This window comes from Anthonomus grandis, chromosome 3 (genome assembly GCF_022605725.1).
Source record: "Anthonomus grandis grandis chromosome 3, icAntGran1.3, whole genome shotgun sequence".
Classification (NCBI taxonomy): Eukaryota; Metazoa; Arthropoda; class Insecta; order Coleoptera; family Curculionidae; genus Anthonomus; species Anthonomus grandis.
The window spans coordinates 7,172,498-7,184,837 of NC_065548.1; the positions used below are offsets into that span (position 1 = coordinate 7,172,498).

General features: G+C 31.9%; 2 protein-coding genes across 2 annotated transcripts; one reads left to right on the forward strand and one right to left on the reverse strand.

Annotated features, from left to right (window-relative positions):
- Nucleotides 1-12: 12 nt before the first annotated feature.
- Nucleotides 13-6,556, forward strand: LOC126734066 (coiled-coil domain-containing protein 112-like). Its single transcript, XM_050437574.1, has 8 exons — nucleotides 13-427; nucleotides 488-591; nucleotides 649-878; nucleotides 938-1,085; nucleotides 1,440-1,648; nucleotides 5,797-5,999; nucleotides 6,057-6,296; nucleotides 6,354-6,556. The coding sequence occupies exons 1-8, from the start codon at nucleotides 273-275 to the stop codon at nucleotides 6,385-6,387; spliced, it is 1,323 nt and encodes a 440-aa protein (XP_050293531.1). The 5' UTR covers nucleotides 13-272; the 3' UTR covers nucleotides 6,388-6,556.
- A 4,307-nt stretch (nucleotides 6,557-10,863) lies between these two features.
- Nucleotides 10,864-12,265, reverse strand: LOC126734068 (maspardin-like). The gene is made up of 5 exons (XM_050437576.1): nucleotides 11,974-12,265; nucleotides 11,721-11,890; nucleotides 11,352-11,655; nucleotides 11,052-11,300; nucleotides 10,864-11,002 (listed from the first exon to the last, which is right to left on the reverse strand). The coding sequence occupies exons 1-5, from the start codon at nucleotides 12,070-12,072 to the stop codon at nucleotides 10,922-10,924; spliced, it is 903 nt and encodes a 300-aa protein (XP_050293533.1). The 5' UTR covers nucleotides 12,073-12,265; the 3' UTR covers nucleotides 10,864-10,921.
- Between the last annotated feature and the right edge of the window lie 75 nt (nucleotides 12,266-12,340).

Consider the following 12,340-nt stretch of genomic DNA (forward strand, 5'->3'; position numbering starts at 1 on the left):
CTAGGCAGGTACTCAAATGTAGATCTTTTCAATGTAAAAAAAATTGTCAGTTCGATTAACAAATATTTATATGTATAAATAATGAATATATATTGTTTCTTAGTCATATTGTACAAAGAAATTATTATTTATCCTATTAAAATATGAATACAACTTTCATAAATCTTCCGGAAATGCGCATGCCATGACGTTTGAGTGACAAGTGGCGGGCATTTTTAAAAAGATGCACCTTGTTTGATCAATACCCGAACGTCGAAGTAAACCAACATAAAATGTTAATCCTGGGCAATTATGAATTAAATAAACTCGACCACGTCCAGCAGATATTAGATAAAAATGTTAGAACTATAGCTCAAAAGTGCGGAAGGAGTATTGAGCAATTTGAGAGTGAAATTTTACATTTCTATGAGGGTAGCGAAACTACCAGGTAAATGGTAAATCAATATTTAATTAGAGAAAAAATAAGTTAAACGCGTTGATTTTTTAGGGAAATTGAAATTGGTCATGCGGCTAACGCTATTCGGCACGTGGTCTCAGCTTTAAAATCAAAAATTGACCTTTTAAAGCACAAAAAAATTACTCAAATTACTGGTGCTTATATAGTTTCACTCATACATAACATCAGTCTATATAGTCTTTCTTTAACAGATTTCTCGGCGTTTAAACATGAAATGGTACAAATCCAAGAAAACATTTTCGAAATAAAAAAATCAAATAAGTCTGCACTAAGCCAACTGAAGGCTATAGAAACCGAATTAGAAGACGAACTAAACTTATATTACAACGCCAAGTTGCCTGAGTGGAATCAGGAAATCAGCTTCTGTAATTTTGAGTTTGTTCCGTCAAAAGTGAAGGCCAGTACTGGAGCACAAAGTAAAGTAATAAAATTATTGCTCGAGAGTAAGATTGTAATGGCTTAAACGTACTGATTTTGTAGGAAGTTAAGCAATTCTTTGATTTCGTGCATCAATCTGGTGGCCACGAAAATGGCTGGAGAAAGGAAGATCATCAGTTATTTTTAAAATTAAGAGGCAAATGTAAGAGAGTGGATGAGGTGGCAACTCAGATACATGAAACTTTACCAGGTAAAAAGGACCCACAATGGTTCACAGGAATTCACCAAACGAATGTTCTGAAATATTTGTACATTCCAGGAATACTTGAAAGTTGAAATCATAGACCATATTTCTTTATTTACCTTGAAAACTGTCCTGGCCAAGTTTCTATAGATAAGAATTTCAGGGCTATTTACAAAACATAAGCAATTCAAACAGCAGAAAATTAAAATATTGCTGATATATTTAGGATAATTCCGAACATTCCATTTATTATATATGAATATTTTTTAAATAAACATTCCATTGAGGTTCAGAACATTTAAACATTGTCAGTAAAACTTTGGTGGTATGTTCCTTGAATAATCTCTTAATTATTGGTAGATATCTCAATTGAGGAAGTGAAGTCCCATGAAGAATGGTACAAAAAATACCTAAACTTACAAACCAAAAAGAAAGCAGCTATTAACAAATGGAAACAGAGCAAAACTATCGAAAAACTTACCAATAATGTTATAGTCAATGAGACTGAACGTGGTGGCAAAAAAGTGGTGCAAGAAGAAAACTTAAAGGATAAATTGTTGCAGTGGAAGGTAAGTCAAAATATTGTTTATTTGTTTAAGCAAAAGGAATTGTTATTAACAAAGCTTAAAAATAAATAGGCACATATAATAAAAGTAACGCTACAAATATACATTTAATAACTCTATAAACAGATTGACAAAAACAAAGAAAACACAAAGTCACGGTCTCACAACATACCGGGTGGTGCATCGCCGAGCGGAACATAGGAAATCCCATGTAAATTTTAAGGGGGTCAATTATTGGCTTCCCTGTACATTTTATAGAAAAAATGTAGGATAACTTTTTGAAGAGACCACTCTGGCAAACCCTCGTGCAAAGTTTCAAAAAATTTTAATAAGCGAATCTTGAATTATTCAATTAAATGTAATTGCAAAAATACCAAATTTTCGGTTCAGGTAAGACCAGACACCAGCCACCAGCAAACAATTTGTTATAAGGCTTTGTCAAATCTGACGTACAGCCGAATACAAGAATTGTTTTTTTTTTTTTCGTTTTATCAATCTCACAACCATACATTCAAAGTAAGACACGTTAACATTACTTTTTTATCTAAACTTTTATTTAATATAACGATGAAGAACGATTTATATCTATTTTTTCGTCGATTGAATAATTCATACTTGTTTTCAAATATCGACTGTCACTGATTTATTGACACTTTTCCTCACGTCAGTGACAATATTCATTTTACTGGTGCCCGTTTGGTTTTACCTGAACCGAAAATTTGCTAATTCTGCAATTACATTTAATTGAATAATTCAAGATTCGCTTATTAAAATTTTTTGAAACTTTGCACAAAGGTTTGCCAGATTGGTCTCTTCAAAAAGTTATCCTACATTTTTTCTATAAAATGTACAGGGAAGCCAATAATTGACCCCCTTAAAATTTACATGGGTTTTCCTATGTTCCGCTCGGCGACGCACCACCCGGTATATAATCACATGCTACACGTGTTTCGCTCTAGCTAGGGCATCATCACGCCTAAAATCAAAGATATTAGACAAAACAAAAAAAAACTTTAAAACCACTTTTGTCTATGGCTTACACAAACTTCACACTACACTGGGGTTTCTTACTCACACTTTATACTAGTGTTTAGTTTTATTATGTCTAATATCTTTAATTTTAGGCCTGATGATGCTCTGGCTAGAGCGAAACCCGTGTAGCCTGTGATTATAATATGCTGTGAGACCGTGACTTTGTGTTTTCCTTGTTTCCGTCAATTTCGTATGTTGGTCTCTTTGAGAATCATGAATGCGATTTTTGTATTCTACAAACAGATGTATATGAATGTTACAACAACGTTTACGACTTAAAAATACAATTTAAGGCCATTAAAATATATGCGAATAACGTTTCGCTAGCGAATAATATGCCCTCTGTACTAACAACATTCTAAGGTTGTGTCTACAACACGTCAGTGATGTTATCTCTTTTGTGTAGGTAATTCAATATTTGCAATGTTTTTTTTATATCACATCTTCCATCATACTTGATTCCTGTGTGGAATTCTTGAGGTGTGACAAAATTTCACATTTTTCAAATTTCAAAAGTTTTATTTAATGACACCCATTGAAATTTTGTATAAGAGTTTGCAAGTAGTTGTATCAATTTATTTTGATTGATTTCATTTGATTTAGATCAATTTATTTTTTTTATTATGCAGTTACATTAATCAACGAAATGTTAAACAATATAAATGTCCGACATACGTTGGATCCCACATACATATTTAATGAAGGACACATTTTTGTAGAATAAAATTTGTTCGGTAAGACAGTAGCTATAAATAATATTACCTCAGAAGGCTTAGGGCAAAGTAGACGGTCTTACCAAATCTTTCTCAAAGAAGAAATGAAGAATCCTTTCTTGCCAAACTTATAATTTATTGTTCAAATTTAAGATTCTTGTTTATTATATGAGAAATTTGATGGTAGGTACCATGTTGTGCGATTGTAAAGTCTTTATTTGCTACATCCTTCAGGCGGTATTTAGAGGTTACAGTTTTAAAACCACTTTTTAAGTCCAAGCTATTAGAACTTCAGAATCTCTTTAGATAAACACCAAAACGCTTACCACCGTTAATCTAGCTATACAGTTGGATAATAAAGTTGTAAATGGGATCTTCTCTTCTTTGTTTTTCTTGAAAACTTGAAAACGAAATTGAGGTATACTGAGGATGTTGTTTAATCTCAGTCATCAAGCGAGACCGATTTCTGCAACAATTTGGATAAAGCAGACAACAGGCAAATAGGTGTAAAGTTGACAGGCTCCTCAGAGTTTCCACCTTTACGGATCGGAATTACTTTCGCTAATTTTAGACAATTTGGAAATGCACACAATATTTAAGATGAATTGATCGATTATAGCAGGACTGACAGTAGGGTCTTATCAGGTACCTATAAGCCATCGACTCTGCAAAAGAGTTTTTGTTTTCAATAAGTTAAGTAAAGTTTTTTTTACTGGTTGAAAAAATGAAAATTGAATCCTTGATCGACAAATTTATGTCTAACTCGTTGGATCTAGTAGAGGCTTTAATTTAAATCCCTTTGAAGATCTATTATTAGGCTATATAACAAAAAAATTTATTTAGTTTATCGGGGGATACTTCTGGTATAAGTTCTGAATCTGGGGACGCTGAATTATTTACTCGATTAAAATAATATGATCGCTTAGACATCCTATATAATTAGACAGCGAAAGTATTAATTAAATGGAATAAAGCAAGGAGAATTTTAGTACTTTCTGATTATATGAAGTGCCATTTTAAATAGATGCACCTCTTTTTCGTGTAAAATTTGCAATATTAATATTATTTATAATATAATTACGAGAAAGATGAGTTATAATACTTGTCCTAAGTCTGATGATCCCCGTGAATTTGCGAGAGCAGGAACAAATATTGTGTCAGTCGCAAATAACGAATTTTGTTCTTAGATAAATTTAGTACGGAATCATTCTGGACACTGCAGCTAACCACGGATAAGTTTAGTATGAGACATAGATAAAGACCACATATAATGCAAAGAATAGACTACTGGATTAAGTTTTTCATAATAAATTTTATAATAACCATTTAATCCAATCTAACTACCCGCTGTTACCATAAAACATTAACCACCCATCCTTCTTATTTGACTGCCCAAACTTAGAGAGAAGCAAAATTAAACAATGTAGGAATTTTAAACAAACAAGCTTATATTAATAATGAACTCTTCATTTGACTGGACTTCTATTCTTACCTGCAACAATGTAAATGATAATGTTAATTTATTCTACAATATAATAAATACAGTTATACCAAATAGTGTACCTCTCAAAAGTGTAAATAACAGTTTTTTCACAATTTTTTCCAGAGACTCAAATTAATTGTAAACAAAAAACATACAAAACATGGAAAATTAACAAAAATACAAATTACTACAATACTGTTAAAAAATTACCTTCACAAACAAAAAGGTGCATTTATAATAACTACCATTCATATTTAAACATCAAAAATTACATTCCTAAAAATAGTCAAAAATTTTAGCAATTTATTTGAAATAAAAAGGCACATGGTTTTTGTTATAAAACTCGTTTCCAAATTATGGACCATAACTGCATGCATATTAACCCGATCTCATTTTAACATTCCAGAACGTGACAAAACTCACATTTTAGCATTATTTAAGATTATTAGGTAACAGCTTCTCAAACTCTCCAAATATTTGTTCTAAAATAATGTTTAATGCACGTATACTTATAAATTATTACCTACCTCTTTTTTATTCCATACTGTAGAACAAATTATTACCAGAACTGCCATTTGGTGAGAATGTACTTTGCATTGTAATGATTTTAACCTGAATTTCCTTGTGATGAATTTGTTACTATTTAAAAATAGACTGAAACTTAACTTTCTAGAACTAGATAAGTCTTAGGTAACTGTTTCGTAACACTGTAACCCAATGCGGTTTAAAATTAAATTTGATTAAGTATTTAGTTAAATATTACTTGAAAATTTTTGGTTAATTTATAAGTAAGTTTAAATTATTACTTTATTTGGATTTTATTTGTTTGTGTCCTAAAGACTTACATAAATAGACACACCTTGTTCAAATCATCGGAATTACAAAGATTGCTTCCTATTAATACACTTTTTATGTAATTTTAGATGGAAAGAGAGGAAAAACTACTAACAGAACAAGAAATGGAAAAACAAAAAATCCTGTGCCAAATCGAAAACGAGAGACTGAAGAGACAAAAACAAATCGAACGCAAAAAAATCGTCAACGAATGGAGGGAAGCCAAGAAAACGTTTGAACAGACCAAAAGGCAACAGCAAAGAATATACGAGGACATTGAGAAACGCAGAAGGTAAGTTTCAAAACAATCCTAATATTATTATAACCATTTAAAATTAACATTAATAAGGGCCACGAACGCCAACAAACTCATTAAGGAATTTCAAACGATGGACGAATTATACATCTTGAAAATGCGACAGATTCATAAAAAAATCACCGATGAACCCAAGAAACGAATTCAGTCGGGGCCTCCTGTATTTAGAGATCCTAAAAGGGTATTAAAGCCCACCATACAGTGGGCCCATAGAGTTCAAGCTGCTAGGGAACCGTTATGTGGACCTTTACCCATTTTTGCCACACCAAAATTGTATGAGTATCAAAGTAATGATCTATTACACACATTTATATTGTATTAATATTTTAGGGCTATCCCGGAATGGAGGAAAAGCATCAATTAAGCCCTTAAAAAACCAGAAATAGAATTAAAACTATGATAATTCCCACTTAAATATTTATATATTATATATTTTTTTGAAATCCAATTTACACACATATATCACAAAGTAGGTTTAGGACTAAGTAAAGTTTATATAAAAAAATTTAATAATAAAACCTTATTTGCTTTAAGCTGTTTAAAGTAAAAAGACCCTAAGTATACTAATAAATGGGACCAATATTATCTAAACTCATTAAGGTGTTTTAAAATTCAATTTGGAATCCTAGCATTATAATATCACATGAATTCTAAAACACCTTTACACCTCTGTCTCCTTATAATCTAATATTCAATGCAGGAATCCTTATAACACAGAAATTATTGCACAAGGATCTTTAAAAATTTAAAATCACTTATATCAGTCCATAAATTAATGATATTTTTTACCTTTTTAAGATATTTTTGTTTCAGTCAAAGTCAGGACCATAAAGGTCTAATTTGTTAATGTTTCAGTCAAGGATCAACTTTGACTCAAGTTGATAAATAGGTTGTTTACTTTTAGGCTTAAGTGGCAATAAATTATTTTCTCATTTAGGTTCCCTTACTTAAAAATTACAAAATATTGACCCCAAGACTAGTTATATTAAAAATGAAATAGTTTTATTACCATATCGTCAGTGTCCAGGCAAAGTATCGTAAGCGACATTTTTTGCAAAATTGCGATATTGGTGTTTCCGGAATTGTCTAGGTGAGCTGCATCGACTTAGAAAAACATCGTTAGCGCCAAAGGTCACAGAACGTCATAATTTCATTTTTTAAATTTACGATCGTAAATTTAAATGCGCCTTCAATATGTAAAATATCGCAAGCTAGATTATTATCAATCAGAGTAAACTTATTATCCACCAAATAATTTAAAATATCGTAAGCTTGTGTCGCTTAAATTTTATTCGATAGCGAAACTCTTAAAACAATTACCAAAAGATTCAGCATAAATATTGTATTAAATATATAAATAAGTTATTATATGAAATATCGCAACCGCCCAAATATTTGTAGAAATAAACGTATCCGCCTGTCGCTTACGATATATTGGAAATCGTGGTATATCAGACACGTTGGTTCTCGTCGGATGTTAAATAATCGTAACGACCAAACTAAATCAGTTTTTTAACCCTCCTCGTGGAAAGCGGACGTGTTTTTAGTGTGTTTTGTTGTTATACTGTTATTTATTTATCCTAAAAATGTCTATGGGCTTACGGTGTCTGAATTTGTGTATTAAAAGTAAAGAAGCTGTTGAAACCCTGAAATTGCGACTCACAAACGAAGAGTTTTCCGAAGGAACAACAATGTTTCAAAAGGTACGTTATTTTTAAATTAAATTCGCGTAATAATGATAAATTAGAAAAATTAATTAACTAAATTAATGTTGTTCGATTAACAAACGGTGCCATTTTATTATTGTAAATAATTATAAATTTTTAGACGTTGGCGGTACTACCACAAACAAAGGGAGACGAATCTAAAGATGCTCCAGACCCCATGACTATTCTTGGCAATGTTTTTTTTGAGGTAAGCAACTGAAAACTCCAACCATAATACGTCGTATGCACAATCTTATAAAGCAGAAAAAACGGAAAACAAAATTTGATTTTTTTAGCAAAATCCAGAATTATCCTTTCAACCCAAGCCTGATCAAGAAATTATTGTTAATAAATTAGCGGGACATGAAGCTACGGCACATTTACAAACAAACGGAGACGAACCTAAAAATGATCCAGAAACAATTATGACCTACACTATTCTCGAAAATGTTATTGACAGTGTTATTTCTGAGGTAACTGTGAGAACTCCACTCTAACAGGACGTATGCAAAATCCAACAAACATTGACCATTTTTTAGCAAAAGCCAGAGTTATCTCTGCAACACAAAGGTGATCAAGAAGTTATTATCAATGAACCATTAGCAGGAGGAGCCGCTGAAACTACCGACCTTGATAAAGACAACAATCCTATTATTATTATATAACCAAATGGAACAGTTGTTTCTAATGTAGAAAATAATATTGCCATGAATTCATTCAGTGCTGCGGTAGGTAAGGATAAAGCTAGATACATCAAACACGTTATGTGTGTTTCTTTTAATAATTGCTTTATTATTATTAAATTTCAGCTGACCTCAATCTTACTGGTGTATCAGACCTTGACTTCCTGATGAACGAAAGTGTTCTGGAACCATCTTGCAATGAAACAATAAGTGCTGAAATTATGACGTTTCCATTCGATAATAATAGTTCAAGTATAGAAAGTTATGATCCCCAGTCTAAGGTAACTTCTTCTGGTACACACATTCTTTGCTAAGATGAACACTAATAAATTATTTCCTAATCAATACTAAACTACAATCAGGACATTTTTCTTTTAGCAAACAGTGACAACTCTTCAGAACAATAAATCCACAGATGATAAACAAGCAATGGCTATGAATATTGACAGAGAAGATAATGATATTAATTCAGAAGATCAAAGCAGTGATCGGGCTAGCACTGGTTTGTCCAAACATAAAATCAAAAAACCAAATAAAAGACTAGAAAAAAAGAAACTAAAGAGTTCTGGTGTAAATAAAGCAGTAAAGCCGAATCCATGTGCTGGGAAAAAATGTCAGAATAATTGTAAATCAGTAAGTGAAACTGACAGAAAGCAAATATTTAATGCCTATTATGAACTCGAGACCTATGCAGAAAACAAAAAAGGATAAGAATAGTAAAAAGAATAAGGAAGATTGTAAAATGCAAAAAATGGATCCAGTGAGCAGAGCAACGTTTTTAAGGATTTTTAAAGGTTACAATCTAGGCATTTATGTAAAAAAAAAGAGATAAATGTAGTCTTTGTGAAAGGGTCCTAAGTACAGGCGAAAAAAATGTAGAGGCAGCAGATTTAGAAAACTATCTGCGTCATAGAGAAGAGATAAAAAACAGTCTTGATAAATTTAAAAAAGATCAAGAAAATTGCGACCCAAATTTCATGTGTGCATCTTTTGATCTACAGAAGGTGTTAACTACGCCACACGGAAACAGTATACTTTTATATTATGCTCGTAAATTAGCTGTTTACAATTTCACGGTATATGAAAGTATAAAAAAGGTTCAAACGAAGTTTGCACTGCCCTACAAAAATACCATGAACTTTTGGATCAACGTATTTCTCCTGAAATATCCGAACTTTCCCTGTACTGCGATAATTGCAGTGGACAAAATAAAAACAAACAAGTTTTGGCAATGATTAACACATTTCTTAAAACATCTATTCACATAAAAAAAATCACATTAAACTATCTAATTGCCGGCCATACATACATGCCTGTTGATTCTATGCATTCCACTATAGAATCATTTATATCAAAAAAAAACCATTTACGCACCTTCAATGTGGAAATCTGCTATAAGTCTTGCAAGGCACACACCCGGACCATATTTCGTCAATTTATTAAACTATGACAATTTTCTGAACTATTCAACCATTGCAAAAGGGGTTTCTAATTTTTCCCAGTATGTTGAAGACACAGAAACTACTGAACAACCTGAATCAATTTTAAAGAAAAAACCAACTAAAACTAGAAGCAAAAAACCTAAATTAGTCAAAGGTAAGCCCCTTCAAATTTCCAAAATTCGGGTAATAAAAATGGAAGCAGAAAATCCAAAATACATGACAGTTCAGTATAGTTATTTGCAAGGGTTAGCCAATGAACGGCACTTTACTGTTAAAAATGACGGAAAGCCCCTTAATAAATGCTACACTTCCCTACTGCCGATATCGGCGTCTAAATACAAAGATCTCAGCAAATTATGTTTGCAGTCAGCTATTCCAAAGGACTATCATACCGAATTCATTAGTCTGCCACATTCGCAGGACATTATAGACGTATTACCGGACACAGATAAAGAAGATGAAGAGGACGAAGGCGTTTAATTTATTATTATTTTTTGAAATGTTTTGTTTAATGTTGCTACTGTTACTGTCGTTTTTTTTTAAATAAAGATACCATGACTGTAATAAAACCTAATTATTTTAATTTGGTGCTTACGATATTATAAAAATAATTCTCAAGTTATTTTGATACAAGCAACATTAAAAATATCTTAAGCTCCATGGAATTCCCAAAACGCATTTTTAAAATATCATAAGCGACCTTTATTTAACATAATATTAATAGTTTTTGGAAATTGGCTTTAAAATAATAAAACAATACCTCTTCCCCATACATCCTTCACAACAGAATAAAAATGTATTAAAAATAATGAAAAATGAAAGTTTTTTGCGTTTCCTTTAAAATTACTAAAATGGCGCATAAGATATTTTGCCTGGACAGTGACGATATTAAGATATCTAAAATTAAACCAGCTTTCTTCTTTGAAGTAAACTTTTAGTCCTGGTTTTTCATACATTTTTTTTACATATTTTAATAAAGATATTCTTAGTAAAAAAATAACAGAATATATGTATCATATGGCTCTAACCCTGTTTATTATATTCCCCTGCAATATAAAAATATCCCTTTAAGATTCTGACTGACTATTACTAATAAGAGACCGATCAGATGACGCCAGAGGTCCATTATCAAATTGCCTCAAGTGTATCTGGAAAATGATAAATATATTTTATACTTCACGTCAATTTCTTGCTTACCAAAAGGTGTAAGTTGACCTCAGCACTTCTACTTAAAAAAGGAAAGTAACCGCCAGTCTTTATATGGGCCAACTTGGCTTGTGGGTAGCATTTATACAATTCTTCTTTCACTGGAGTACTTAGAGGAGCCCCGTCGAAAACATCGATTATTGTTACTGGAAGATCAGTCAGTTTGTGAGCCTCTACATAGCCTCTGGTGCAGTTTAAAGTAAGTCTACTAGCCAGCTCACTTTGGGTAAGACTGTCCAACTGAAAACAACTTTTCTTTCTAACATGTTAAGAAAAAAGACACATTTTTACTTTTTCAACCATAAAATCAATAGTTTTGACCATATCAGGGTCTTTGGCAGGTTCAGGTTCGAAATTGGACATTAGCATCTTTTTGAGGACCAAAGCCGGTAGCATCCAGTAAAGAGAAGCACTCTCGTAGCCTTTGAATATGCTAGTGTCAGAAAATGTATTACATAAAACTAGAGAAGCTACTCTAGGATCGAGGGAGGTGTACTCGGCAAACTTTTGAGCCAAATAGCCACCAAGTGAGGCTCCAAATAAGTGAACTCTAGTAAGATTAAGGTAGTCTATTAGTCGCCTAAAACCATCACACCTAACCATCCAAATACATTAGTAAGATGACTAACAAATAATTCCAACTAAGTTTAATTTATTTACCATTCTTTAACTGACCAATAAGGAGGCGCCTCTGCTAATATGACCCGGATACCTCTAGCTGATAGAGCTAAAGCTTGTCTAAAGAAAACATCAGCGGTGCCAGAAACTGGTGGAAGACATATTAAAGGGCTTTGCACAGTTTTGGGGCCACAGTCATATACTCTCCAGCCCTTTAATATCATCAGATATGGTTACGTGAATTTAACCAATACTAGTGATAAATAGACCATTGGATGATAAAGTTATTACTTACTTTTGAGTCATCAGAATCAACTACAATTCTTCTTAAGGGAACACTGCTTCGAAAACTTAAATATTCGGCTGACTGAGACCACTCGCTAATGGTGCTCATTGTGTTTGAAATAATAAACAATTATAGGAATCATAAAAACACTTAATTTAAAACAAATAAGGAAAATTGCTGCAAAATAAAACTTTATAAAACGAAAACAACAAAAACATAACCTAAAAATAAATATGTTGTTTTTCTTTTTAAATTAGCATTGATTTGACTTTATACTAGACTTGCGTTCATGACTGGTTTGAAGAAAGGAATTTAATGGATGGGGATTAAATCATTATTGTCATAATTCGAACTGAAATTTATGCAATGAAATATT